The sequence below is a fragment of the Limtongia smithiae genome (genome assembly GCF_038497785.1).
Source record: "Limtongia smithiae strain NRRL Y-17922 unplaced genomic scaffold V1518scaffold_1, whole genome shotgun sequence".
Classification (NCBI taxonomy): Eukaryota; Fungi; Ascomycota; class Lipomycetes; order Lipomycetales; family Lipomycetaceae; genus Limtongia; species Limtongia smithiae.
Window position 1 is genome coordinate 2582955 of NW_027117622.1, and position 27498 is coordinate 2610452.

General features: G+C 54.0%; 14 protein-coding genes across 14 annotated transcripts; 7 read left to right on the top strand and 7 right to left on the bottom strand.

Annotated features, from left to right (window-relative positions):
• Positions 1-216: 216 nt before the first annotated feature.
• V1518DRAFT_410897 (uncharacterized protein) lies at positions 217-2713 on the bottom strand. Its single transcript, XM_066902716.1, has one exon. The coding sequence runs from the start codon at positions 2700-2702 to the stop codon at positions 468-470; it is 2235 nt and encodes a 744-aa protein (XP_066762709.1). The 5' UTR covers positions 2703-2713; the 3' UTR covers positions 217-467.
• A 142-nt stretch (positions 2714-2855) lies between these two features.
• Positions 2856-3945, top strand: V1518DRAFT_410898 (INO80 complex subunit Ies4-domain-containing protein). The gene has a single exon (XM_066902717.1). It carries the CDS (start codon positions 2885-2887, stop codon positions 3746-3748), a length of 864 nt encoding a protein of 287 aa, XP_066762710.1. The 5' UTR covers positions 2856-2884; the 3' UTR covers positions 3749-3945.
• On the bottom strand, positions 3774-5101 carry V1518DRAFT_410900 (ubiquitin-conjugating enzyme/RWD-like protein). Its single transcript, XM_066902718.1, has 4 exons — positions 4692-5101; positions 4549-4638; positions 4261-4496; positions 3774-4208 (listed from the first exon to the last, which is right to left on the bottom strand). Exons 1-4 carry the CDS (start codon positions 4818-4820, stop codon positions 4118-4120), a joined length of 546 nt encoding a protein of 181 aa, XP_066762711.1. The 5' UTR covers positions 4821-5101; the 3' UTR covers positions 3774-4117.
• On the bottom strand, positions 5102-7293 carry V1518DRAFT_410901 (uncharacterized protein). The gene is made up of 3 exons (XM_066902719.1): positions 6739-7293; positions 6167-6691; positions 5102-6116 (listed from the first exon to the last, which is right to left on the bottom strand). Exons 1-3 carry the CDS (start codon positions 7262-7264, stop codon positions 5221-5223), a joined length of 1947 nt encoding a protein of 648 aa, XP_066762712.1. The 5' UTR covers positions 7265-7293; the 3' UTR covers positions 5102-5220.
• A 159-nt stretch (positions 7294-7452) lies between these two features.
• V1518DRAFT_410903 (elongation factor Tu GTP binding domain-containing protein) lies at positions 7453-9414 on the top strand. The gene is made up of 4 exons (XM_066902720.1): positions 7453-7719; positions 7778-7826; positions 7877-7930; positions 7984-9414. Exons 1-4 carry the CDS (start codon positions 7478-7480, stop codon positions 9178-9180), a joined length of 1542 nt encoding a protein of 513 aa, XP_066762713.1. The 5' UTR covers positions 7453-7477; the 3' UTR covers positions 9181-9414.
• A 499-nt stretch (positions 9415-9913) lies between these two features.
• On the bottom strand, positions 9914-11993 carry V1518DRAFT_410907 (pre-mRNA splicing factor component-domain-containing protein). The gene is made up of 5 exons (XM_066902721.1): positions 11905-11993; positions 11838-11856; positions 11417-11785; positions 11170-11355; positions 9914-11115 (listed from the first exon to the last, which is right to left on the bottom strand). Exons 1-5 carry the CDS (start codon positions 11945-11947, stop codon positions 10065-10067), a joined length of 1668 nt encoding a protein of 555 aa, XP_066762714.1. The 5' UTR covers positions 11948-11993; the 3' UTR covers positions 9914-10064.
• Positions 11994-13712: 1719 nt separating this feature from the next.
• Positions 13713-14922, top strand: V1518DRAFT_410914 (uncharacterized protein). The gene is made up of 3 exons (XM_066902722.1): positions 13713-14286; positions 14350-14522; positions 14587-14922. Exons 1-3 carry the CDS (start codon positions 13914-13916, stop codon positions 14752-14754), a joined length of 714 nt encoding a protein of 237 aa, XP_066762715.1. The 5' UTR covers positions 13713-13913; the 3' UTR covers positions 14755-14922.
• Positions 14781-15571, bottom strand: V1518DRAFT_410915 (uncharacterized protein). The gene has a single exon (XM_066902723.1). The coding sequence runs from the start codon at positions 15510-15512 to the stop codon at positions 14940-14942; it is 573 nt and encodes a 190-aa protein (XP_066762716.1). The 5' UTR covers positions 15513-15571; the 3' UTR covers positions 14781-14939.
• V1518DRAFT_410917 (nucleophile aminohydrolase) lies at positions 15547-17266 on the top strand. Its single transcript, XM_066902724.1, has 3 exons — positions 15547-15755; positions 15807-15953; positions 16023-17266. Exons 1-3 carry the CDS (start codon positions 15753-15755, stop codon positions 16767-16769), a joined length of 897 nt encoding a protein of 298 aa, XP_066762717.1. The 5' UTR covers positions 15547-15752; the 3' UTR covers positions 16770-17266.
• On the bottom strand, positions 16798-19036 carry V1518DRAFT_410918 (tRNA synthetases class I (M)-domain-containing protein). The gene is made up of 4 exons (XM_066902725.1): positions 18531-19036; positions 18321-18479; positions 17216-18262; positions 16798-17163 (listed from the first exon to the last, which is right to left on the bottom strand). Exons 1-4 carry the CDS (start codon positions 18810-18812, stop codon positions 16903-16905), a joined length of 1749 nt encoding a protein of 582 aa, XP_066762718.1. The 5' UTR covers positions 18813-19036; the 3' UTR covers positions 16798-16902.
• On the top strand, positions 18574-20312 carry V1518DRAFT_410920 (putative methyltransferase-domain-containing protein). Its single transcript, XM_066902726.1, has 2 exons — positions 18574-19660; positions 19717-20312. Exons 1-2 carry the CDS (start codon positions 19008-19010, stop codon positions 20288-20290), a joined length of 1227 nt encoding a protein of 408 aa, XP_066762719.1. The 5' UTR covers positions 18574-19007; the 3' UTR covers positions 20291-20312.
• A 410-nt stretch (positions 20313-20722) lies between these two features.
• V1518DRAFT_425270 (myosin-like coiled-coil protein-domain-containing protein) lies at positions 20723-22614 on the top strand (the record flags this gene model as incomplete). The annotated part of the gene is made up of 4 exons (XM_066905904.1): positions 20723-20854; positions 20916-20997; positions 21059-21333; positions 21385-22614. The coding sequence occupies 4 exons, from the start codon at positions 20723-20725 to the stop codon at positions 22612-22614; spliced, it is 1719 nt and encodes a 572-aa protein (XP_066762720.1).
• Positions 22615-22998: 384 nt separating this feature from the next.
• On the top strand, positions 22999-24340 carry V1518DRAFT_369318 (pyridoxal phosphate-dependent transferase; the record flags this gene model as incomplete). Its single annotated transcript, XM_066901266.1, has 2 exons — positions 22999-23127; positions 23186-24340. 2 exons carry the CDS (start codon positions 22999-23001, stop codon positions 24338-24340), a joined length of 1284 nt encoding a protein of 427 aa, XP_066762721.1.
• Positions 24341-24597: 257 nt separating this feature from the next.
• Positions 24598-27303, bottom strand: V1518DRAFT_410926 (P-loop containing nucleoside triphosphate hydrolase protein). Its single transcript, XM_066902727.1, has 3 exons — positions 25926-27303; positions 25706-25872; positions 24598-25651 (listed from the first exon to the last, which is right to left on the bottom strand). Exons 1-3 carry the CDS (start codon positions 27074-27076, stop codon positions 24774-24776), a joined length of 2196 nt encoding a protein of 731 aa, XP_066762722.1. The 5' UTR covers positions 27077-27303; the 3' UTR covers positions 24598-24773.
• Between the last annotated feature and the right edge of the window lie 195 nt (positions 27304-27498).

Here is a 27498-nt window from a genome sequence, read left to right on the forward strand (position 1 = left end):
TTGCTGGTTTGTTCTACGTATAGCGATCTTGCTTCATCTTCGGTTAGTTATTGGTGTAAACGGATATTTAGTATGCTCTGCGCGTCATGCGTCTGAATCTAACACGTTTTGCTTGTGACTGGACCCTGGAAGGCAGACAGTGTGAGCGAGTGACACAGCGGACACACGGCAGTGACGCGCGACGCGTGTCAAACCCCGCCCGCACCACCACGTATCTTCGACAATCTACCACTTATGATTTATCATTAACTAACGACTACAGCCCAGTTCGATTACGCACTTAACAATGACTTTCTGAAAACACAAATTACGGGCGCCGCACCGCACAATAACCCAGACAAACACAGATCCCTGCACGACATGTAGAAACAAAAATGAAGCAGATGAGGACGCCGCAACAATACTCGCACGACTGCGCAGAGAAACACACATCCAAAAAGACAACAAACACCATGTATGGACGCGAATCACGGAGGAGCAAGGAAGTCCTGGCCGACGTTGACGAACGCGCTCTGCCCGCCCTTCTCTGCAAGCTCCTGTATCAACACCGAGGTATGCTGAATCAGCCGCTCCAGCGGCGCAATCGAGGATTTCCCCTGGCTCACCAGGATCGCTGAGTTGAGCTCCTCTGCGACGGCAACGCGGCCTTGCTCCTCGAGCAGATGCGCGACTGGCGAGTGTAGTGGGTCTGGGTACGCCATTAGCGCAAATATATCGTTCAGTGCTTGCTGGATGTCGAAGACCGCTGCGGGAGGAGTTGTGGATTCCGGCGGCGACAGCGCGCGCGTGAATGTTGCTTCGCGGTATTCTTCGTGCAATTTCTGCCCATAGAGTAAGGCCTCGCTCAGCAACGCAGCCGAGTCAACCGCCTCCTCCGCCTCGATCTCCTTCATGACCTCCGCGGTGTCCATATCAACGTCTCCGTCTCCATCCTTCGCAATCGCTGCGACCTCCGCAACCTGCGCTACCGCCGCCGTGTCTGCAGCCACGGCAGACGCAAGCGCGCACTTGCGCATCAGCTCCACAAACTTGCGACATTTGAGCTGGAACAGAATCTCAGGATTCTCAGCCAACACACGCGGAAAATACGCCTGCGTTTTCTTCAGCGCCGCGTCAATGTCGCCCTCCAGCACTGCCACCCGGATCTTCTGCCGGTGCACGGCTTCCAGATCTTCTCGCAAATCCTCGCCATCTCCGGACTTGTCCCCGTCAATCGCGCCGCCAAACGAAATCGTTTCCCGACGCACATCCTGCGAAAACGCGTGCACCGAGTCCACATACCCGCTATGCGCCAGGTACGACATTATCAGCCTATGAATCGTCTGCGTGACCGCCGCGTCCGGTGACGCACTCGCCGTCGGCGCCTCTGCCAACATCTCCAGCGGCGGCGTAAACTCGTTTATATGACTGTAAACCTTCGCCTTCTCTTCGCGCATATACGAGTCCACATCAAACATGAACCTGCTCTGCCCAAAGTTCGCGCGCACGCACTCCCCCAGATTCTTCATCCCGATCGCTGGGTACAGCACCGATGCCGGCCGGATATCTCGAAACGGCACCCCCAGCGACATGCCATTCTTTGTGTAAAACGCGGTTCGCGTCACAAGATTGATGCCGCACCCGATTACGTCAGGCGCGGTGAAAAGCGGGCCGTACGGTTTCCCGTTCGTGTGGCACGCAAACGAGTGCCCGTCGTCGCCGTGGTAGGCCCACGAGTCGGCGACCCACCCCAGAATCTTGTTCATTCCTACGTCCGGCCCGCAAAAACCGATTCCAATAGATTCGTTTTTGCCGCGAGACAGCACTTGCACTTCAAAGTAGAAAAACCCGCACTGTGGCGGAATCGGGTAATTCGAGCGCACCGCGGCTGCCACTTCTTGGTCAGCAGGCTTCGTGCCGCTGGGGGGTGCGAATGTGACCTCAAGCTTGTCGCTCGACAGTTTCATGATATTTGAGATGTCCACCGACGACCACGCCGACGGCAGCGGCGGAGGAGGCGACAACAACTTCGCGCCACCATTGCTGCCACCGATGTTACTGCTGCTCCCGCCGCGCGTATACGACTGCGCTGCCTCAAAAAACTCGTCATCTGTCATATGGTACGCCCCTCGCCCTCGTCGCGCAAGCTCGTAGGTGTAGTGCGTTGCCGGCGACGGCGCCGACGAGGGCATGAATAGTTGCTGTTCCGCGCTGCTGCTGTTGCTCAGCGGCGTGCGTTCGTACGAGTACGGGTATGGACTGTGCACATCATCGAAGACAGATCGCAGTGGCTGTGTCGCTGCTGCTGCAGCCCCGCCTGCGATGTCGAGCAACGTCGACGAGGCTGAGGCCGAGGCGGCGGTGTTGGACGTCGATGGCGAAAGGGAGTACGACGCCGCCTGCGATCCCCCGCTCACCGTAGCACCCGCGGCATGATCAAGGAAGTTTGCATACCGATCTGCGTAACACGTCGCGTGTAAATATTCTGGCAACGCAAAACCACCACCGGCACCGTTCGCGCCAGCACCGTTCGCGCCAGCAGGCCCGCCGCCAGCGCCGCTGCCAGCGTTGGCGCCCACGCCAGTCTGCGAGCCGCTGCCGAGCGCACCGTCGCCGTGCTCGCAGTTGAAGAAGCCCGCGCCATGCGTGCTCGGCCACCACTTCACCGTGGAGGACGATGAGGACGAGGACAGCGAGGAGAAGGGGTGCATTGAATATGCCATTGCGCTGAATGGTGGTGGGGATGAGCGCACGATGTGCGCGAAGTCACTGGACTTCGTTGGGAGTTTTGCGCATAATTGCGCAAGCGCGTGGCGTTTGCGTCGTAAACGCGGCGCCGCAATTCTGTGCGTCACCACTTCGCCATACTTGCAGTCCATCTTCATAACCCACCAACTCAACAACAATGCCCTCCCCAGAGCGACCCTCCCGCTCCGTCGTGCTTAGGCTCAATCCGCAACTGCTTCTTCAACAAGAGCAAGGTGCAGCTGCGGCTGCAGCTTCAACCTCAGCGGCAGGCGCAGCACCATCACCAACTCCCGCAGTATCCCACAAGCGCAAGCTCCCGCCGACCTCCTCCGCCACTTCTTCCTCTTCATCTTCCACCGCATCCAAGACTACTTCCTCCTCCTCCTCCTCCACCGCATCCAAGAAGCGAAAACACATCTACGTGCCCCCGACACCGACCCCGTCCTCCCCGCTACTCCCCCCCGCCGACGACGCGTCCACTACCGCTGCATCACCTGCCCCAGAATACCCATCCGGCCCCTCGGGCACCGCGACGCCCGGCGGCGGCACCGGCGCGCCGGGAACACCCGCGCCTGCGTCCACCACTGTATCGCATCACGCGCCACACTCGAAGCTAGGACCCAAAGCGAACCAGGGCTCCATCAATGCACAGCTGCGCGCGCTGGATCGCTCCGGCAAGAAGTGTCGGCGGTGGACGAAAGTGCAGATCGAGTTGAAGAGTTTCACGGGATGGGAGTGGAGTACAAGCACGTGGTATGGCGGGGCAAAGGAGGACGATGACGCTGAGGGTGCTACACATGCAGACGCTGGCACTATGCTCAAGATCAAAGTCGACGACTCGTCATCCGGCAGCAAGACCCCTCTCGTCCTCGCGCCGCCGGCACCACCACCACTCACAATCACAATTCCCTCGCTCGGTGGCTCGTCCTCCAGAAGCAAAGAGTCCAAAGACGGCTCTTCCATACCTGTCCGCTTCCCCGCCATCCTCCTCCGTGAGTCACTCGACGAGTTTGAGGCATAACAGCATTTTGTTCATCATCACGGCATTAGAGAGGTATAATATATTAATGCTGAATCCACAGTAGTACAGCACTGTCAAGCTCACCCTATCCAATCTGTTTTTGTCCTGGTATGCGCCAGATTTCGCATGAGAAAGGAATGTAAATTTTCTGCGCCGTGCCATCATAATAAGCAAATCAAGCACACCACCACCTGTACTAAGGCAAAGAGTACAAAAACAAAACCATGAAGAGTAAAACAAGAGGGCGATGGCGTCACCAATGCACGCAAGCAAAGCAAGCAATCCGCGATTTAAAAAAGTAGTTAAGGCATAGCAATCGTTATCCCAGCAAGCCTCCCCGCTGTATCATACACCACTTTCGTTCGTGACTCAAGCGTCCGGCAGCTCGTCGATCTCCTTGTAGTACACCATCAGCAACCGCTTGTACTCCGCTGGGTTACCGTCCCACAGTTCTGCGGCTCTGCAGAGGGTGTTAGCTATCAATCACCTACACTGTCAGTGATAGTACTCACTGTGCATTCAGCGGCGATGCGTTGTTGGGCTCGCCGAGTAGCGACTGCAGACTCAGCAGGATCGTCTGCACGTTGTATACGGCCGACCACTTTTCTTTCAAGATGTCGAGGCAGATGTGGCCCGCCATGTCGACGTTCGGATGGAACATCGGAGACACGAACTTGATCACCGGTGCGCTGTAGGGGTAGTTGGCCGGAAAGCTCATCGAAATCTTGTACGTCTGGCCTTCGTAGTACTGTCACTGTCAGCTGTGATCACGGGGATCGCCTCAATATAGTGTAACTCACAGTACCACTGGGACCGGCGATGGTGCCCGTCCACTGGCTCAGGTTGGCATCTGACACTGGAAACGCACTGATTCCGGGTACGCTGGACATCTAGACTCTTCGTCAGCCTATGGCCACTCCTTTCTGTTGCTCTCCACACTCACCATGAGCTGCATGAGCTCGCTCTGAAGGCGTTTTGTCACAGAGTGACCGGAGACAGACGAAGCCTGCGCGTCCTGCATTTTCCGAGACGTCGACGAGGGGGCGGTCGAGTTTGTAGCGTGATAGTCCATATATTCCACACACACGCGCTGCTGCTGATGGCGGCGGTCCTCGTTAGGTGTAGGTGTCCTAGTTGTCTATGTGGAGCGCCGGGGTTGTAGTAAGTAGAAAGAAAGATCGCACTGCGGTCTTGGGTTCTGCTCGGCCAGGCGGAATGTATGTCTGAGTCCGCGTCTGTAGGACGTCGAAGCGGGCGGTTGGTAGCAAATAGTAAAGCTGGCCGGGCTGTCTGGTGCTTGTGCAAGTGGTGCCTGGGCGTGTTCGTGCTTGGACTGGACTGGAGCACATCAGCGGGGGCTTGAGGAGGCACTAGCAGCGTGTTGTTGTGCCGTTGCCGCAGAAACAAGGAGCTTAGTCACAAAACCCTCAATTTGCACGCAGATTTAATTAACGCCCTCATGAAGCTCCCCTCTACGCCAGCTCCTGCTTCACGGACTCCTCCTTCTCCTCCGGTTGCATCAACAGTGCCGGGTCCGTTGTGAGCGCGGGATCTACTGTAGATGTAGAAGACACATCCTGGGTCGGCACCACCATCGACGTCGGCTTCGCGGCGGGTGTGGTCTCCGTCGAAGCAGCCGCGCTGCTGCTGGCAATGGCATCGATATTGCCATTGACAATCACCGGCCCTGCGCTGGAACTCTTCTGGCCCTTCGGAACCAACTCCGTAATGTGGTACCACCGCGCAATCCACCTGTTTGCGCGCCGGAACGCCGTCGCAAGCGACCGACTCTCCTCACCAAAGTCGTTGCCGAGATTCGAATCTCGCACGCCAGACAAGCTGCTCATAATGTGGCTGTTAAGCGTATTCATGTCAATATTCTTGCGCTTGTGCGATGACGCAGCAGACGCCATCATCTCTGCGTTCAGCATCGTCTGCTCGTCCTCGGACTGGTCGAACGGGTCGCGAGTTCGGATCTTCTTCCACGTTCGCTTGATCGCGCCCTCGTTGTAGCGCGCGCGCTTGCGACGTCGGTCGGTTATCTTCACTAGGTGTGCGATCTCGACGTCACATAGCTGCTCCCGCGCGGCGGCAAGCTCCTGCGCGGCGGTCTCGGCTTTGGATTGCTTCTTGGCGGGCTTGATGAGGATCTTCGTCGGTACAGGCGACGGTGCTGGCATAGTTGCCGCAGCGATCAAGTTAGCTGTCTCTCTGGCCGACTGCTGCGAATGGTCAGTGTCAGAGCCGTGGCCGTCGATGTCCATGCCATCTTCGTCCTTGACGCGGGTCTTTGATCGCCGTTTCTTCTTCTGGCTGCTCGGGATGTCTTCAGCTCTAAACTCCAAATTGTTCGAGTTTTCCAAGTGTTCTGTCACGCCGTTAGTACACAATCTCACTCGAATGCCTAATTCCACATACTTCTTCTCTCCTCAACCATGCGCTCTGCAAACTCCTTCTCTAGAGGCGTATCCACGTTCTCATCCAACACCTCATGCGGTAGCAGCGGAACGAACGCCGGGATCTTCGTTCCACCCTCTTGTCCATACCCAAACGGGTTCGCACGCAACTGATCCGGACTGAGATCCGACTCGAGATACGCCCACATGAGCCACAGAAACGCCTTCGCGCGCGAGGAGCTCGAAACGTTCGTGTTCATGATGAAATCATAAAACTCGAAAGGCTCGACGAAGAAAACGTCAGTGACACGTCGCGCGTACGTGGCTAGTATGAAAACGAGGTTGATAGGATTTGTACGAGGCAGGCGTGGTTGCAGAAGTAACTGATCAAGCGTGCTCGGCTCGGGACGGTCCTCGCATGCGCCTTTGAGAATACTCTTCAAGCGGGGAGCATCTTGTAGCTGTTTGTACGCGGTGGGATCGGAGTACGTCTGCAACGAGGGGATAGGATGATATGTGCGAAGCTGTGCGCGCATTTCAGGAAAGACTATCCGGTGTTAGTATGAGAACCGTCAGAAGAGGATAAGATCTTACAGTTCAAAGTGGTGTTCATGCGGCCAATGTTGACTAGAAGACAGACCATCGCGATGTTCAGCCCCGCCTGACGATCTCCGAGCAGCTTCTCACGCAGCACTCGCGACGACTTGGACGAGCGCGCCATTGCGTCAATGTAGATCTCCGAGTATGTGTGATTCGGCGTGCCGTCATAGCTATTAGTGAACACCCGCGTCTCGTCGTAGAAGATCGCCTTGAGGAAGTCGAACTGTATATCCTTGCGCCAGAGCGGCTCGCCGTCCTTTTTCTTGATGTGTCTGATCTTGGAATTTATGAGTAGAGTCTGCGATCGTGCACCACCACCGCCACCGTTGGAGCGCGAGGACGTAGTCTTCGAGTTCGGCGTGCTGCTGCTGGTGCCAGTGTGGTGATGGTGATGATGGCGGCTGTGTCGGTTCACACCGTTTGTGTTGTTCCCGCCACGGTGTGTCGTGTAGGACGACAGCTGCGGCGCAGCATGGCTGCCCTGGTAGAACGTCTCAAAGTCGTACTTTCCGCTGGCCATGGCGAGTGCAGAGGGGGGGAGACACCGGCGAGAAACGTATGGTGGAAAGGGTCGCGATGCGCGCGCGCGATTGGCGTTGTGCTAAACATTGCAATGCTGCGCACTTGCGCCACAAACGCAACTGCGCCTGCGCCGCGTCTGAAAAATCTCCTCGTATTCTGTTCATGAACGCGCCTTGTTCTCCGTCCCGCATCCATATCGCCAGTTCCCAAAATGTCGACCGAGAACGGAGTCGCCACCCCGCCGCTCTCTGGGGACGAGGCTGCACCTGTCGCTGTCGCCGCCGCCGCCGCCGCTACCCGGCAACCGAAGTCCGTCAGCTTTGTGGAGCCCGAACAGCCCGAGGCCGAGTCTGATCAGGAGGAGGAGGAAGTCAAGCCCGTGGGCCTGCCGCCACAGCCCGACAACCCAGACTTCTCCAAGCTCAATCCACTCAGCCCCGAGATCATCGCCAGGTGAGTGGTTTGTGAACGTGCTGGGACAGCAGAGGGCAGAAGGCTGACGCGCGTGCAGACAAGCGACGATAAACATCGGTACCATTGGCCATGTTGCTCACGGAAAGGTATGCCTCTTACATCAGCGGAAGAAAGGTATATGCTAACATCTGAATAGAGTACCGTAGTCAAAGCTCTCTCCGGAGTCCAGACTGTCCGATTCAAGAACGAGGTCAGTACGCTCGTCTCCTTACTGTCACGATCGTACAAGCTCACACGCCACAGCTCGAGCGAAATATCACCATCAAGCTAGGCTACGCCAATGCCAAGATCTACAAGTGCGACTCCCCGACCTGCCCCCGTCCCGACTGCTACAGATCATTTCGCTCCGACAAAGAAGTCTCGCCACTCTGCGAGCGTCTCGGCTGCGACGGTCGGTACCAGCTGCTGCGGCACGTCTCCTTCGTCGACTGCCCCGGTCACGACATTCTCATGTCTACTATGTTGTCAGGCGCCGCGGTTATGGACGCCGCGTTGCTGCTGATTGCTGGCAACGAGTCCTGCCCCCAGCCCCAGACCAGTGAGCATCTGGCGGCCATCGAGATCATGAAGCTCAATCACATTATCATCCTGCAGAACAAGGTTGATCTCATGCGGGAGGCGAACGCGAAGGAGCACTATGAGAGCATCCTCAAATTTGTCAAGGGCACAGCTGCCGATAAGGCGCCGATCATTCCTATCTCCGCCCAGCTCAAGTACAATATCGACGCAGTCAACGAGTATATCGTCAAGTCGATCCCTGTACCACCGCGAGACTTTCTTGCCGACCCCAAGCTCATTGTCATTCGATCATTTGATGTCAACAAGCCTGGTTCCGAGGTAGACGACCTCAAGGGAGGTGTCGCTGGTGGCAGTATTCTCAACGGTGTGCTACGGCTCGGCGACGAGATCGAAATCCGACCAGGCATAGTCACCAAGGACAACGAGGGCAAGATCCAGTGCCGTCCTATTTTCAGCCGGATCGTGACGCTGTATGCGGAACACAACGACCTGAAATTCGCCGTTCCTGGCGGCCTCATCGGTGTCGGTACAAAGATCGACCCTACCCTCTGCCGTGCTGATCGGTTGGTCGGCCACGTCCTTGGCTCTAAGGGCAAGCTCCCAGAGATCTACACCGAGATCGAAATCAACTACTTCCTGCTGCGCCGTCTGCTCGGTGTCAAGACCGACGAGAAGAAGCAGGCGCGCGTGCAAAAGCTTGCAAAGAACGAAATTCTTATGGTCAACATCGGCTCGACTGCTACCGGCGCGCGCGTCATCGGCGTCAAGGCCGATCTTGCCAAGCTCCAGCTCACGTCTCCAGCATGCACGGAGATCGGCGAGAAGATTGCATTGTCGCGACGTATCGAGAAGCACTGGCGATTGATTGGTTGGGCCACTATCAAGAAGGGCGTTACGTTGAAGCTGCCAGAGAGCTCTTAGATTTTTAGTCATACCTAGTTAGTCATAACAAATTGTTAGATCACGTTTGCCATGTCATATTTGGCGGATAGATCTGCCGACGCTAGTGGTTTTAGGGAACGCTGGCAGTGACTGCGAAACGCTGTCCCGCGCACAGCATTATGTATTGGCAGTGATGCCTCGAGTGATGATATGTAGTGATCTGCTTCGTTACATTTTGACTAGGCTTAATACAAATGGTTGGTTGTCGTCAAGTGCCTCTCTAGTCCTCCTCGGTCACTTGCTCAGGCCTATTCCCTTCCTTCTCCATCGCCTCCTCTGCCTCCTCCTCGCCCTGTGCATCCTCCGCCTCTTCCTCTTCCTCTCCAAGTCCAGTGCCAACGAAAATATAGTTTTGTGTCGCATATTGCGTATACGCTGCGACTGCCTCCGTCATCTTTGCCGACAGCTGCTTCCTCCGGTTCATGTAGCCGCCGAGTAATATATTGAGTTGTTTCTCCTCTGCATTTGCTGTTTCGGCAAGAGCAAATGTACTGGTAGCGAGGGACTCGAGGATTTCGGCTCGCGAGAGGGGAGAGGTTGTGGCGGTGCTTGTGGCGGATGGACTCGGCTCGTTGGAGACCGCAGTGGATCTGGTTGTAGTCATGACTGTGTTTGTGTGGACTTGAGAAGCTGTAGTAGCTACTCCATGCGTCCCTGAGGCTGTAGACACGAAGTCGAGTGTTGGAAGTGACGATCTCTAGATAGAGAATATGTCATGGTTGCATGTGAAATTGACCCGCTGCAAAACTCCCAACACCTGTGAACGTAAACTTCGCAGACGGCCTCCGAATAGCCATCTACAGAGAGCTGCTGCGATATTAACCTCCTTCTTGCCATCTTTAACCTACAGAACGCGCACTAGACTACAGTCCAGGTAACGTATACTTGACTTCATCCAATCTCGCCATACAGGCCTCCACAAACTCATCATGCCCACCTAATCTAGCGACCTCATCAGCGATCGTCTTGACCGCGCGCTTCTTTGCTGCGTCCTCAAGATCAGGCACCGTCTTGGAGTCCTTAGCATTAAGTAGTCTCCCGTTGGGAATCTTATACTTTAGCGCGTCAGACACAACCAGCGCGCAATATTCTCGTGCAATAGCGGCCTGAATCGGGTCGAGCGTGGCGAGGACGGCAGGGGTTATGAGTTTGGTGGTGTCGATGATAAGCGGCCGTGGAAGATTGCGCTGGAGTACAGTCGACCGACGTAGTAGCGCGCGATATTCCTCTTTCTTGTTGATTTCACGAATTTTTCGCTCACGTTCGCCGGCGTCTTCTTCGAGTTCGGCTTCCTCGAGTTGCGTTTCGAGCGGCACTTCGTCGTCGTCTGCAACGACGGGGGTCTTCGAGGTATTAGTGGTGGGTTCAACATCGTCTTCTTCCGGTGCGACGAGTTCAAAGTCGTTTTTTGGCTTCGGCAGATTGCTGAAACCAGTTTTCAAAAGTTCCGCTATCCCTCCACCGCCGCTCGACGACCCGAAAATATCACCCTCCTCTTCTCCTTCCGCAATCTCCTCCAACTGCGCATCCATCTTACCAATCCGGATAATCTCATCCACCTCCCTGGCCGACACCTGTGGCGCCGGCAATGACAACTTCCTGCGCTTCGAAATCTGCTCCTGCTCCTGCACCTTCTGCAACCGCTCTGCACGGATAATAGCCTGGCGCTCCGCCTCTTCCGCCTCCTTGCCCTCGTCACGTTGCTGCTGCCGCCGCTTGTGCGACGCGTTGGGGTCTTCGGTGTCCTTGCGTCGGGTGCCGTATTCGCGGGTACGCGCATCGAAGCGTGCTTTGTCGGCGCTGTTCTCTGCGAGCTCGCCAGTTGTATCAAAAAAGCCTACCGCCGGTTTGTGTTCAAATGGGATATCGGCGTTGTAGTCCATTTCGTTCCGATTCTTCTTGAACAATTTCACACTGAAACACGAGTTAGCATGTGAATCAACTGACTCAATACTAAGGAATACGCACTTGATACCGGCCTGCTTGAGCTCTCGCCGTTTCTGCAGGATTGCAAGACGGCGACCTTCCTCAAGCAATCGCTCGCGGTCCTTCCGCTTCGCTTTCTTGCCTTGCGTGTTCGCAAGACGAGCTCTGGCTTCAGAAAGCATTTCCTTCTCGTCTTCGTCCATGTCGATAGCATCCGGTCGTGCGGGCCTATAGCATAACTGTCAGTTTATGATATACAAATAAAAGGCAGGCAGTGAAAAATTCGTACTTGGTCTCTGGATCAGGATCAATTTCGCCAGGCCGCAGCTTACGGATCTGGTCCGCAGCATATGCCTCTCCTCCAGGTCCCGACAGACTCAACTCGCCGGACTCGATAGCCTCAGCGTCATCAAGAAGTTTCTGATAACGCTCGAGACACTGCGTAGCGGTACGTCCGACGATAGGCGCAATGGTACGCCATTGCGTCGGCATGAGCTTTGCGAGGTGCAGTAAGCGCTCGTCCTCTTCGCGCGACCATTCGAGCTTCTTGATTGCTGGATCCAGCCATTCATTCCAGCGAGCTTTGACTTGTTTAGCAGTCTTGCGTGCGAGAAGTGACGAGACGCGCGCCCATTGGTTGAGGCCGTATTTGGCGATGCTGGATGTCGGTTAATAATGCTGTTGAAGGGGTAGTGGGATAGAGAGCTTACGCCGCGCGGAGAATTTCGTCTGCAGTAGGTTAGCAACATGTTCGCGACACAAACCAATAATGCTTACCCTCAACGTTGGTCCAGACACCGCCCTTGATATATACCGGCATGATGTGGTCGTGCAACTGATTGTGGCGTGCGGTGAGAGTCGAACTGTGAGCGATGAAGTTGTGGCGGGGCCGGGCAGATCTGTAAACTTTGTTCTCTTTGTGATTAATGCGGTGGACACGATCTTGAGGCACCACCTTTCTACAAAGCCGAGAGGATTGCAGATTAGATCGGTGGGCTGACTGTATTTTTGAGAGAATGTGAAGCTCTATTTTACAGATTGTACGGCGAGAAGGGGGTGATTGGCCGTCAAAGGCCACTAATAGTCGAAGAATATCAACGAACTTCACCGCCATATTGGAAATATACCCATCCGTGATATGATGCTGACCGATGGCCAACAGAGCCATCTACGGCAGTCAGGAATTGACATGTCTGATCATGTGTTTGTATACTGTCGACTGACCATTACGCGCGGGCTGGAGTAGTACTGTACCGCTATCGGTAGCTGTGATGTCTGATGGAAAGCTACGCCAGTCTGCATTCACGGATCCGAGTCACTACAGTAGAGAACCATGCACATATACCACTTCAACTTCAAATTCTGCAGCTACGAGCCTCTTGATTGGAGGAGGAAGTCGCAGGTAGTGATGTCATGCACTTCCGCCAGTCGTTTTTGAGGACCTAGCTGCCGTATTATTGCACGTCAAACACTTGCACAATTGGTCTATTTTTTGTGTGCCCTGGAGCGGAGAAAGGGAAAGAGTATTTACGCGACACACGACGCTTCGACGTGGTGCGAGTGAACAGAACGTCGCGAACCAGCCCGAAATTGTAACTCCAGCCATGTAAAAATCTCTGCCCTCCCCGCCGCCTCCTTCCCCCTTCCACTTTTCTTTTCTTCCCCAATTTCTTTGCAGACCCACGCAAGCGGATATGGCTCGTCTCTACCCGCCCAAACGATTGGGATGTTAAATAGTGAAATCACGTGATCGTTCTCCATTCATTGCTCATGTTCTATAGACGATTGAGTTGAATCGGCGGCCGGAACTCATGGGGGGATGGGGATTGTGGGAGACACCGTGCCCTGTGCTTCACGACTGGGCAATTCTTGCACGGCAATACCAGATTCAGCATGTGGTCGTATCTTGTCCCCATCCAAGCGTTTATCCGTGTCGATTTTGTTGACATATCGCGCAGTACACGGGGTGGTGTTGGGCCCACCCTTCCGAGATAAAGCTGGTTCTGTCCCCTGACGCTCTTTCTCAGTCAAAACCGAAGAATAAAACTAAATATTTGTTCGTACGTTGAACCAGAGAGTCATCTCTTTGCTCCTCACATATCGCATGTTTACCGATAAGCCCCCTCAAACACAGCAGATCCGCCCTTAACACGTTGTATCCATCGAATCAGTCAGACGAGAGATCGCACATAGATCAGCTTAGAAATAACGAGACTGCGAGTGAAGTTGAGCAGCTGTATCGCGTATGAGGTTGCACATGCAAATGGCGAAGACAAGCTGGTGATCATAACAGTGACTTTCTCTAAACACCAATAAATCATGCGGCATGCATCACGCTGGTATTTCTTGAACACTGAGTGTGTTGCAATCAGGTGGAGTCAGTTACGCGGGATGAGCGCAACATACGAATGACCGACCGAAGAATCCAAAATTCGCAATAGTGGTACCCTACTGCAGCAAATATACAACGCTCAAATGAGATAAATGAAGTCAACAATGAGAACAATCAAAAGAGCTGCTAGAGGACTTCCGATCTCGCGAAGTGTCCTGTGACGCGCAGTTCAGTCGCCGCCAAGTACTAAACCCACGCGGATGTGATCGCGGCGAAGCTGGCTCGCGGCCACGAAGGGGTCGAAGACAATGCACGAGAAACCCGACGCGACCGACGACTAAAGAGTAAAAGGTGTTTGGGTGTTGATTCGACTATTGCAATCGCGAGAAGCAGTATCGCTTGCAGAGAGTCCCGCTTGCACTTTCCCGAGACGACGCCGCCGGTACCGAAGACGATGTCAGACACACACTCGTCCCTCGAGGAACAGATACAGGCGAAAATCCGTCGTGTCGAGCAGCAGTCGTCAGCACGGCTGCCACCGCCACCGTCACTAGGTGCTTCGGGTGCACCAGGCACGATTCCTGTTGCTGTTGGTGGCATCTCCGCACGCACGCGGCGGCCTGTTCCGCCGCCACCTGGACTTCCTCCACCACCGCCAGGTTTACCACCACAACGACGTGAGGCGCCTGGGATACTACCGCCACCAGTTGGTTTTGCTGTGCGACGGACAGCAACGAATACTAGTGCGGAGAGCGATTTGAGTGCATATGGGACGCCGTCGCAGACGCTCTATGTGAATAATTTGAATGACAAGATCAAGAAGGACGGTTTGTACACATTTGCGGCGATCATTGGTGAATGCGTGCACGAGCTGACTTTTGATGATCTAGAACTACGGTTATGTCTATACACACTATTTACGACATACGGCAACATTCTCGACGTTGTCGCGCTCAAAAACAAGAAGATGAGAGGACAGGCGCACATTGTGTTTGGCGACGTTGCCAGTGCTACATTTGCGCTACGAGCACTACAAGGTATCAATTTCTTAGGAAAAGAACTGGTACGTACAACATATATTACGGTCGTGCAACTTTGACGGGGAGTTAATGCTCTCTTGTATTTAGCGCATATCGTTCGCAAAATCAAAGTCGAACGCCGTTGCGAAAATGGATGGCACATATCGTCTGCCGCAGAGCGTGGCAAGTGCCGATGACGACGGGCTGCCTGCGTACGACCAACGGAGTTTGAAGCGTACACGGGACGGCAGTGACGACGACGACGAAGACGATTGACACAGAGATTGATTAACTGTTGAGCAGTACACGAATGGCTAAAAGCGTATAGGCGCGAATGATGATATGGCGGCAAGTGCAGTGTGTATCATAGATTATGCTTATAACTATATGTGTACGATAAGAGATGCTGGCAATCTATGACTTGACTAAGATCAAGCTTTGTAATTCTACGATGATAGCAGCTATGGTGCACGCAGAGACAGACCAAGTAAAGGACCCACAATACCCAGCAATATCGGCAGATAATCCTCCGTTGCTATTCCGCCATCGACGTCTTCGTCAATCTCACGTAGCACGTCCGCTGTGCGGCATGGATGTACAAAGAAGCAAACGCGGGAAGGATATATGGGATGATCGCACTGTGAAATTGTACCGCCGGACACGAACTCCTCCGCGTCGTCAGAGGCGGGACAGTGCACGACCTTATGTGCGAGCAGATCCGACAGCAGCGACAGGTATTTGATCGAGTCGTCCTCGTGGTACTGCAGGTACGAGGTGAAATACAAAACAGGCAGTTCGTATACTGGTGAGAGAAGGATGTATATGTGTGTGTAAACTATAGCTTCCTCTTGTTCGTCAGCCAGTCGGATATCTAGTCCGGTGGCAACGTCGTCGTCGGCACTGCTTGAGAGTAGTTTGGCTTCTACCCCAGACGCGTGCAGACGCGGCAGAACCAAAGCACTCGAGGCTGCAAATTCGTGCCGAGTCAGAAAAGGAAACTGCTGCGGCCGGGTAGCAGTGTGTAATAGAGACATTAGCCTGCAGCTGGTCGAGTCCTGTAGCTGGTCATGATCTTAGTGGCGGAGTGTCGAGGTTTTTGCTGAGATCGCCAGGGCGCGCGGCTGAAGCGCTGGCGAAGTCGCGGGTTTTGAACCACGACACAGAACCTTCCAACAACCACGAGGATCGTCAGCGCGAGCACCCCCCCGCCCCGGCCCCGTTCTGCTCTCCATTCCCCTGTCAGAACCCTTGATCCCGCGTCTGAGTTTATCGCAATGGTGTGTATTTACTACTGAGTGTAATGTGCGCTCTTTACTGAACGGTTTAAGTTTCGCAACTCGTACGACAACGACTCCATCACCTACTCGCCCACGGGCCGCCTGTTCCAGGTCGAGTATGCACTCGAGGCTATCAAGCAGGGCAGTGCTGCATTGGGACTCGTCAGCAAAACACATGCAGTCATTGTCGCGCTGAAGGTACGATTACTGCTATGTTGTGGCTGCTGCTGATCCGGATCCACCGATATCTAACCTCTTCAACTATAGCGCAACGCAGAAGAGCTCGGATCGTATCAGAAGAAGATCATCCCCATCGATAAGCATCTAGGCATCGCGCTTGCCGGCCTTGCGCCGGACGCACGCGTGCTCTCAAACTTCATGCGCCAGCAGGCGATGATGTCGCGCATGGTTTACGGTCGGCCCATCCCTGTCTCGCGCATAGTCACGGATATCGGCCAGAAGGCCCAGCGCAACACGCAGACCTATGGCCGGCGCCCGTACGGTGTTGGATTGCTTGTTGCTGGTGTTGACGAGACCGGACCGCATCTGTTTGAGTTTCAGCCCAGCGGCACGGTGTTAGAATACTATGGCGCTGCTATCGGCGCGCGGTCGCAGAGCGCGAGAACATACCTAGAGCGGAACTTCGAGTCCTTCCCGGAGGCGACCGTTGATGAACTTGTCATGCATGGTTTGACTGCGCTACGAGACACACTGCCGCAAGATAAGGAGCTTCTCTCGGCCAACACCAGTATAGGTATTGTTGGCGCTGACATGGAATTTAAATTGTACGATAATGACGAGGTGGCGCCGTGGCTTGAGAAACTGGGCGACGTTGGCAGCACGCGGGGGCGACGAACGAGCGGCGGCAATGATGCTGCGACCGCCGAGACCCCACAAGAGGCGCCGACTGCTGCTGCTGCGACTGACGAGGACATTGCAGTTACGGACGCACCGCCGGTCGATCCAAGCTCGGCCGCGGATGAAGCAGAGCCCATCGAGACCGATGACGCATGAAGGTAGATGGCGATATTTGTTATCTATGTATAAGTGGAACCCATTCGCATCAGCACTGTATTAATCGCGCTTCGTAAGTGTATGTCTCTTTTATATACAGCTATGTACACTATGATCCTTTTTGATCTCACAACTAAATGATTGGCTTAATGAGATGCTTGCCGTCATTTGAGCCCTTGCCATAGTTGTTGTCGACTCCGTACTTCGCGAACTCCGGCGTTCGCCTGCTCTGAAGCACGCGAAGTTGGTCGAGCGCTCCGATAGCGTATTGCGGAAGGAACGCCTGTAGGATGATCGATGTTACACGTAGACACTCAGCCACAGCAAACAGCGCCGGACTCAGATTGCCTCTCTCAGTTTTCCATGGTGTTGCGTCTTCGCAGTACTTGTTTCCCTGTACAGAATTATTAGCAAAACTTCACCTGGATATGTGAAATGGAGCATACCATGTAGAGCAGATGCCATATTTCTGATAACGCGCCAGTAGGATCGTAGTGCTCCATTCTGGTGGTTACTCTCCCCAGAAGCTGGTCAATTGTCTCAATAAATATTCTCTCCTGCTCCAAAAATTCTGCTGATCTCGTTTCGGCGGGGCTATGTCTCTTCTTCCGACTGAGTGACATCATATTTTTAATAGAAACCTCAAGAGAAAACTTTTTCGAACACACACGTCCAAGAAGGTTTCCGTATTTGTTAATAACGTCGACCTGGCGGCGTTTCAGAGCCGATTCGGTGGAGAAATCGCCGTCGATTTCGAGGATGTTCTGGCAGAGCAAGTAGTATCGTACCGAGTCGGCGTCGAGTGTGTTGACTTGATAGTACGGGTCGACCACGTTTCCAACTGATTTTGACATTTTCGTGCCGTTCATTTTCCAGTGCGAGTGCACGAGGATGTGAGACGGCAGGGGCAGGCCGGCAGCGAGGAGAAAGGCAGGCCAGTAGATGCAGTGGAAGCGGGTGATGTCCTTTCCAATGACGTGCACGTCCGCGGGCCACGCCGCCGCATCGTCGGCCCAATTTTTGGCGGCGATGGAGGTCACGAAGGCGTCGTGCGATGGCGCAGTCGCGTAGCCCGCTGCCGTGAGATAGTTTGTTAGCGCGTCTAGCCAGACGTAGATCGTCTGTGTGTCGTCTCCAGGAACGGGAATGCCCCATGTCGACCGCCGTGATGGTCTCGAGATACTCAAATCCGGTAGTCCTTCCTTGACCGCCTCCTTCACTTCGGTGTATCTCGAGTTCGGAATCACAAAGTCCGGGTGTTCCTCATAGTACTTTAATAGCTGGTCCTGCATTTTTGACAGTACAAAGTAATAGTTCTCCTCGGAGGCCCACTCAACTGGTTTCCCGGACTCTTTGGTTATGCGAATTGGCATTCCGGACTTTGGATCTGTGCTTGCCACGGTCTGTGTCTCCGGGTAGAACGCTTCATCGGATATGCAGTACCAGCCTTTGTGCTTGTCTTTGTAGATGAAACCTCGATCTTGAAGAACAGTCTATTGAAAAAAAGCTGTTAGACTCAATCAAGTGTAAAGAAGATAGATGAGTATGCACCCATAGTCGTGTCACTGCGAGTTTGTGGTCCTCGTCTGTTGTTCGAATGAACCGATCATTTGAGATTTGTGCAACCGACACGAGATCGCGAAACTTTTGCGATATCACGTCGCAAAATTCTTTTGGATCTAGACCTTTTTGCTGTGCGACTTGTTGTACCTAGTTGCCTCGTTAGTGACTTCTTGTCGCGCGAACACGTCGAGTGCCTACTTTCATGCCATGCTCGTCTGTTCCAGTAAGCATAAACGATTGTCGGCCAAGCAATTGCTGCCACCTCTTGAGCAAATCAGTCAGCATGATGGAGTATAAATGTCCGATATGGGGCTCCGCGTTGACGTAGAATATTGGTGTCGTGACGTAGTATGGCTTGCTCGAGTTCGCGGTGTGCAGTGCCGCTGTTCGCGAAAGTCCCTTTAATGCGCAGCTCGGCTGCAGCGACCGCAGTCGCGCGAGGGTTCGTGAAATCATCGCGAGCCGGTATGCGCTGGACATACGAATTGAGTCGCTGGCACTGGCGACGTCGTGGTAAAGCGTGCAGTGGTGCCTGCAAGTCGGTGGGTGGTGTACGGTGATTGCCTCTGGAAACCTTCAAAATGTTCGCGCCTCTCTCGGCGACGAGTTCGCGGCCACGGAGAACTGAGTTCACGTCTGCCTTCAGACTAACTAGTCTAGTCAGGTAGGTGAATAATGTACCATGTTAGACTGTTGAAGGTTCCCTATATTGCACCGCCGCCGGCGAAGCAGCAATTCACGAAGAAAGGTCCGGGAGCGAATGATGGCAGCAGCACCAAGAAGTTCATGATAGCTGCAACAACCACCCTGACGACAGAACTCGGCGAATATTACTTCTACGGTACTGCGACTGTCCGCGCGTCAATATTTTTGAAGTGGGAAGAATCTGTACGGCGTCGGAAGAAGCACAAGTTGAAGAAGGACGAGAGCGACAAAGATGTTCCGGTGGCGAGTGGTACTTGGGAGTGGAGACCGGGAATGCGTGCTCTGAAGATGAGTCTGTCGCTACAAACTCGTGCTATTCGGGAAAACTCTCACGAAGGTCGGGGCCCGAAATTCATTTTACGTGTTGAAGTGGTTGACGACGAGCACCTGGTTGACGAAAACGTATTGTACGAAGACGAACATGGAGGGCCCTGGAAGCCTCGTTTTCTGACCATTGAGAGTATGCCATTCGCGATAATATGCGCGGATATCACGCAACCTTTGAATGCCAAAGTGGCATTTGACAGAGAAGACGCTTTATACGTCGTTCGACACGCCGAGATCGCGGGCGACGATTACACGTTCTGTGAAGAGATCGGAGACAGCATGGCAAAGCACCTATGGCATGTTCTGATTTTTTGCGACTGCGTGTGTTGCGCCATACTGATATGTGACTTAGGGATTCTGGCCTTCTACTCGGCGACTTTCTGTCTGCGTCGCAGGATAACAAGGCGGTGTTTGTATCGCAGCTGTTGCGCGATAGCAGGCCGCTGCTGCGGATACTTGAGCTTGGCTGCGGATGCGGCACAGCGGGGCTTATTCTAAGCCGTCAATTCACTGCAAGTACAGTGCTACTAACAGATCTTGAGTCGGCAGCTGACGTGTGCCGGCTCAACATCGCGGTGAACCCGCGGCAGACGTCGGCACATGGCACCATCGAATTCAGTCAATTCGACTGGGTTCTCGAACACAATACCCCCACACAGCTGTCGCGCGTGACCGACACCGTATGGGATGTTGTTGTGGTGTGCGATTGTACGTACAATACGGATAGCTTTGACGCGCTGACGGACGTGTTGTTGAAGACCGTCGACAAGAAGCACGGCACGCGAGTTGTCCTCGTGCACAAGGAACGGCACGGGTCCGAGAACAGGGTGTTTGAGATGCTCAAGCAGAAGAACGCGCTGGAGGTCAGATGGAGGCAGGAGCTAGGTCCCAGTGGCATGCAGGCACGTGTAGATGTACTTGAATAGATCAGAAAGACAGTTTAGTCTATTCAAGGGCCTGATGGAAGCCCGCTTGGGGCGGAAGAGCACAAGTCGCCACGGCGCACCGCACATCGCCACTCAGTTCTGGAGCACAACACAGCAAAACGCAGCGCTAATTAGATCGTAGACGACGCTGTCGACACGCCATACAGCAGTGGGGAGACTTTTGCTCGCGATCGCAAGACGAACGGCAGATTCCAGGTGGAGGGGAAGGGTTCCAGCAAAAGTTTCGTGGCAAAGCCACTCCACGATAACTGCTCGCTACTACGCGTGCCCCCATATCTCCATCACTCCCACCTCCTCGAACCCCCTCACTCTCGTCCGGTTCGCAGGGCAAGACTCATTGCCAGTCAGAGGCCCTGTCTTCTTGCGCACGCAGGCACCAGCGACGCCGCACGAGGTCGTCACACCGTCGCCATGACTGCCGAAGATCTCTCTCAGGACCAGGCATTCATTGATCAGCTCAACGCGTCCGACACCTCGTCCTACGTCTCCTCGCCTTCGAATTCGTCGACTGTACCCACGACGTCTCCAAGCGGCGTGCAGGATGTGAGTGTTTCGCATGCTGTGGTGCTCCTCATACTTGACACAAGATAACTCACATGTGTAGATTTCTCTGCAAATCCAGTCGAAGCTACTTCCGCAGGAACTGGATTTTGCTCTCTACGACAGCGCCGATGCTGTCGCTACCGGTATGTATTCTATTTCACCGACAGTATCCTGTTGTTATCCGTTCCTAATACAACTCCTCAGCCATTGTGGCGCGAAACGGACACAACGAACTCGCAGATATCGTCGGCAGCCACGAGGACTACGTCCATAAAATCACCGCGATCCAGCAGAAGTACTCTGAATTGTTTCAGGAAATGAAGCGTCTTGAGCGTGAGCATATAAAGTCAAAGAAGCGTGCTGAGCTGCTTGAGCGTGAACGCGACCAGGCGCGTGTCGAGGCCAAGAAGAACGGATCCGTCAAGGAGAAGCTCGAGAACCTGTGTCGTGAGCTGCAGAAGGAGAATAAGCGAGTTAAGGTAGTCGTCATTGAAATTATTTAGACTTTCAATTGCTAATGCGAAATATAGGAGGAGAGCAAGAAGCTTGTTCAGGCGGAGCAAGACAAGCGCGAGGAGCTCACATCTCGGCTTGAAGCCAAGGTGTGGCAAATCGAGACGCACCTCGGACAGCAGAATAAGCAGAAATTAAAGGACGCCGCCAACGACTCCGACGTGCTGAAGGAGCGACTAAAGACCTTCTTCGAACAATACGAGCTCCGCGACATGCAATTACAGAAGAGTCTCAGAACGAAGGAGCTTGAGTTGCAGGTATTCATGGGAAGATACGACCGCCAGAGAAAGACTACTGAGGCAGAGGCCGCGCGCTGCAAAATGCTGTTGTCTCAGATTTCGACGTTTACTCAGACGGAGACGGAACTTCGATCGCAGCTAAATGTCTATGTCGAAAAGTTCAAACAGGTGGAGGAAACCTTGAACAATTCGAACGATTTGTTTCTCACATTTCGCAAGGAGATGGAACAGATGACGAAGAAAACGAAGAAACTCGAGAAAGAAAACAAGATGCTGACCAAGAAGGCCGACACCATGAACAAAAACATCATCGAGATGGCGGAGGAAGGAACGAGACAGCAAAAGGATGCGGAAATCAACAAAAAGAGAATGGCAAAATTGGAAAATTTGTGTCGCGCGTTGCAGGCGGAGCGAGTGTCCTTGGAGAACAAGATTTCGAAGCTCGAGGGTGTGTCAGACGAGCCTTACGACGACGCCTATGACGACGACGACGTCGAAGATGAGGAGGAGTACGACAATGAAGAAGAAGAAGACGAGGAAGAGGAGGAAGAGGAGGAGGAGGAGGAGGAGGATGACGCTGAGGAAGTGGACGACATCGACGAAGGTGACCCTGACGTGCTTGCCAAGCAGGATGAAAATAATCAGCAGGACTACGACAAGAGCGTGACTCCACTCGACGAAGCGACAGTCAATGCTGCGAACTTGACAGCAGCCCTTGTTGCGTCCGCTACTGGCATGAGCAGCGATGGCAAGTTCCCATTCTGCCTCGACACTTTTGAACAGCTGCTCCGACGCTACGCCCCGGTCATGGGCACCAGCGAGGCAGAGATCCCGTACCACATGAAGAATCTCGAGCAGAAGGTCAAGCGGTACTCGACGCCTCATTCTAAATCAAGCTGCGACGCGTACTGCCCATTTCATAATGAGAGCATCGCCGCGCAGCAAGGGCTCCTGCGATTTATCCCTGAACTGTGCGAGCGTGCTGAGCAGCTCAAGTCTGCAAAGTGATTTCGTTGCAGGGAAGATAAGATACGCGACTGCGCGTGAGATTGTTGTTATTTGTATCAGGTACGCTGTTTGTGTCGTACATATTACTGTGAAGTTGAATATACTGAGAATGGACTATGTTTGAAGTCACAGGGTTGCAGTTCGCAAATTCGTGCTTTGGTTCGTGGCGCACAAACGCGCTGGCGCAAAACGGCTGTGCAGGGGGCGACGCCGCAGCAGCGCCACGGTCATCGCGTGCCACTTTAGGCTCATCGCGTCACGGAATTTTTGTGCCCAGAGCGTCAGTCACGAGTCACGAGCGCCACAGCAGCCACCGACGTTACCACCTTCCGGTGATCTTCGCCTGGCTTCTCATTTTCTTCTTCCTAGCATTCTGCTTCCACCATGACCAAGAGTATTCACTTGTCTTCCGTCGAGGCGCTGCAGCTCGAGCAGCAGTACTCCGCGCACAACTATCATCCTCTGCCTGTCGTGTTCTCACACGCCGCTGGCGCCCATGTGTGGGATCCCGAAGTGAGCATACGTTTAATCTCCTTTCTTGGAGTGATCTAACTTGATTATGTGCATCCAGGGAAAGGAATACCTCGACTTCTTGTCAGCGTACTCCGCCGTGAACCAGGGTCACTGTCACCCACACATCATCGGGGCTCTAGTCACCCAGGCGCAGAAACTCACGCTCTCCTCCCGCGCCTTCTCGAACGACGTGTTCCCGCGGTACGCCAAGTTTGTGACCGAGTTCTTTGGCTACGACATGGTGCTCCCCATGAACACCGGCGCGGAGGCGGTCGAGACCGCACTCAAGCTCGCGCGCAAGTGGGGGTACAAGACCAAGAGGATCAAGGATGGCGAGGCGATTATCCTGTCCGCGGCGGACAACTTCCACGGCCGCACGTTGGGAATTATTTCAATGTCGACAGATCCTGAGGCGCGTGATAATTACGGTCCGTACCTCGAGAACATCGGGCCGTTTGTGCCGGGCACTGACGACGTGATTCGGTTTAACCATATCGAAGATCTCGAGGCCGCCTTGGAGAAAGTCGGCGATAAGGTCGCTGCGTTCTTGGTCGAGCCGATTCAAGGTGAGGCTGGGGTTGTTGTGCCGTCGGATGACTACTTGCCGGCCGTCGCTGCACTATGCAAGAAGTTCAACGTCTTGCTCATCTGCGACGAGATTCAGACCGGTATCGCGCGAACCGGAAAGATGCTCTGCGTGGACCACTACAACGTCAAGCCCGATATCATTACTCTCGGCAAAGCCATGTCTGGTGGCGTCCTCCCGGTCAGCGCTGTGCTGTCGTCGAAGAAGATTATGCTCACGATTGAACCTGGCACGCACGGCTCGACCTTCGGCGGAAACCCTTTAGCTTGCGCGGTCTCAATTGCAGCTTTGGAGGTGATTCGCGATGAAAGGCTCTGCGAGCGCGCTGCGGCGCTGGGTGAGCGATTTAAAGCTAGTCTGAAGCCACTCGAGGGCGGGATCATCAAGGAAGTACGCGGTCTGGGTTTGTTAACTTCGATTGTGATTGACAACTCGAAAGCGAACGGCCGCACAGCGTGGGATTTGTGCTTGCTTTTGAAGGAGCGGGGTCTCTTGACGAAGCCGACTCACGAGAATATTATTCGCCTTGCGCCTCCGCTTGTGATTTCGGAGAAAGATCTCGATAACGGTGTCGCGATCATAAAGAAGGCACTCGAGGACCTGCCCACTGCGGAAATAAAGGAATGAGACTCCTGCGATTGCCGATTCTTGTGTACTAGTAACTAAACGAGGAAAATTGTAAATTGTAAAGAGATAATGAATAACGACTACTTTTGTGTTTTGCACCACTTTTATAGTACTCTGTCCTTGATTTGAATAATGAAACGATGAGTGATTTGAGTATCTAATTTGATCGCGCTTGAACGCTGAACGCGTCGCGGCTTAGCGCGAGTTGCCATTTTAGTCAACTACGCGACAACAACGAGTTTCGTGTCGCGAAGTCATTCAATCAAATTGTATATTAACTAATCTTTTCTTCCTATGTACTAGCTATCGTTTACCGTACAGACTATTCGTAAATACATGATCTACATACATACATGATTCGTAATAATACTCAGATATACCGAACCTTACAGCTTTGTATAACACACATAATACACAGATATTCACATTCAGATTAGACGAGAAATCGTTTAAGAAGTCCGACATCCTCGATAGCGCGCAACAGATCGATTTCTTGAACCGCAGCCGAGATGCGTCTGTCGCCTGCCGCGCCGGAGCCCGATGCCGTGGCGGATGATGATGAGGAGGAAGAGGACGACGAGCCGCTGGTAGATGAGAGGGTCACAGAGCCACAGGCCTCGAGCGCGTTGACGACGTCTCTGAATTCGCCGATCTTGAGACGGTCGAGAAGTTTGTCCTTGGCGCAGAGCTTGTTGTAGAGCTCGTATACCTCGCTGACGCTCATGCTCTGCTGGTTGCTCTTTGCACCGCCAGCGAAGACCATGGTCGTGAAGTCGGTACGCCGCTGCTTCTCGCCAACGACAACCGCACACAACACTGCCTTCTGCTGCAGATTCAACGCCTTAATGCGTTGCACCGTCGATCCTCCAAACGCGGTCGCACACACTTTCGCAACATGCGCAATCGTCACCCGCGGAATCTCAGTCGCGTCCTCTGGAATCAGCAACGGTCCGCTGCTCGCCATCATCGCCGCCGCCGCCGTTGCCGACTTAGTAGGCGACGAAGAGGTCTCGACTAGTACCGCAGCTGGCGGCACAGCGCTTGACGCAAACTTTCTCCGTGCGTCGTCCTCAGCGAGGTCGAGACACCGCCGACAAATGTCAAACGCCTTGCGCAGGTCGCCGGTGTTGGCAGCAGTCTTGCGCGCACATAGTTGGATCGCGGCAGGGTGGATCAGGGTTCGTGCGAAGGTCTGGTCACGGGGGGAGGTTGTTGTTGAGACCGCAGCGCCAAAGTCAGAGAGACGGGAGGAGATCACCGAGGCGATTTGTTCGGCGGTATACGGTGTGAAACGTAGCAAGCTCGGCGTGACTAGACATTTGTTAGAGGTCTGAACACATACGGAGAAAAAATCGCCAAACGTACAGTTTCGCGCTTTCAGCTTTGGAAGGAACCGTGCTGTGAAGTTCAGAGCGTTCGCGATACCCACAAGCACAAGTTTAGATCCGGGGAGACGAGTCCAATCGAAAATCGTATACAGCATGTCTTGCTCCTTGGTCAACAAATAATCCACCTCATCGAGAACGACGACACTAGAATCATTGTCAGTACCAGTCACGATCACCACACAGTAGAGATAGCGTACTATGACTTTGTGCTGTTGGTGAAGAGCCTTTCCAGTTCCGGCACTACGACGTCGAGAGCCGTGTCCTTGAACAACTCGGCGCCGGTTAACTCCTTAAGAATATTGCACACAACGAGCGTCGGTCGGCGAACGGTCATGCAATTCACTGTCGCTACCTTCACGTTCTCGACATCATTAAATACATCCTCGGAAGACTCGGACGACCAGCTACGGCCGACGCTCGGTCGCTGTACATGGTTGTATTCCGGCACAAGGCCGCGCAGAACCTCGTTCGTCAGTGCGGACTTGCCAGTTCCAGGTGGACCGCTGATGTATAGAGCGCCGCTAGTTCCGTTGTCGAGATGTGCCGTGAGAAATCCAGAGAGCTCCGTTCGCTCCTTGTCGCGGCCGAGCATGCGACGGTCATGTGCGCTACCGTCCGCGGACAACAGATGACTTGACGATGGTGTTGAGCGCTGGAAGATTGCCTTGACACCAGTATATATCGACGAAGACGACGTAGGTGTGACTGGCGTGAGTGGAGTCGACGCGCTGCGTGTCGACTGCAACGACGACGGTGTAGGCGGCAGAATCGCAGGCAGACATTGCTGTCCACAGATAGGGTCAATATTCTCCTTGTTGTGGTCTGAACTAGACTTCTTCACACTCGCTTTGTTGCCGGAGGACTTCGGAGTATCATCATCTCTCTCGCGGCGAGAACCGCGCTTGGTGGGTGTGACCGGCGGCGTAACTGTGATGGTAGACGCACTCAGCTCATCGTCGCTGTCCTCCACACACTCTGCCTTGCGCTTCGCCAAAGACTTTCTCCTATCCAGGAATATTGTCGATTCTGCCGTCCTTGCCTTCACCGTCGTCGGAGTATTCGCTCGTCGTGGCGAAGCCTTCACCGTTGCGTGCATGGGAGACTTCCTGACCGGGACTCGCCCGCTTCCCGCCTGAACAGTCGGCACCACTACCCGAATATTGCTGTGCGGACTACTACCGCCCGTCTTCTGCGTTGTCAGCGCTCCGCTAACGGTAATCTTTACCGGGCCGCAGGTGCTGCCGATAACGTTCATCGTGCTCCGCGTGCGCCGGCCGAGGACGCTCGGCGGGGAAGCTATCGGTGTCGCGGCGGTCCGGCTGCGCGTTGCATAAGGAGTCGCAGACATGTTGATATATGATGCAGATGGTAAGTGATTCAAGTACCGAGAGGTGGTCGTCACTGCGTACCGCGTCCGACCGTGCTAAATATGCAAAGAGTGTACTGATGCCGGTGTGCAATAAAATGAACGTCGAAAATATATCACAGGCAGTTGATAAACCCGTCCTCAAACGCACGTATGTAAAAAAAAGGAAAGACGGTGCAGCGGCGGACGGGGAGGGTGATGGATGAGAGCGCGCCCTGAGAAGAGACAGAGCTAACAGACGGCGCAGGAAGCCCGTTGGTCCCAACGCGTCGCGACGCGTCGCGTTCTTTTGTCCCAACGCCTAACTAGTCGAGCGCGTTTCGAGGCATCAAACCCTAACCTGCATTTGGAGGTATCCGTCGAAGAACCCCATGATTTGCCAGATGATAAGTTTTTCTTTGATA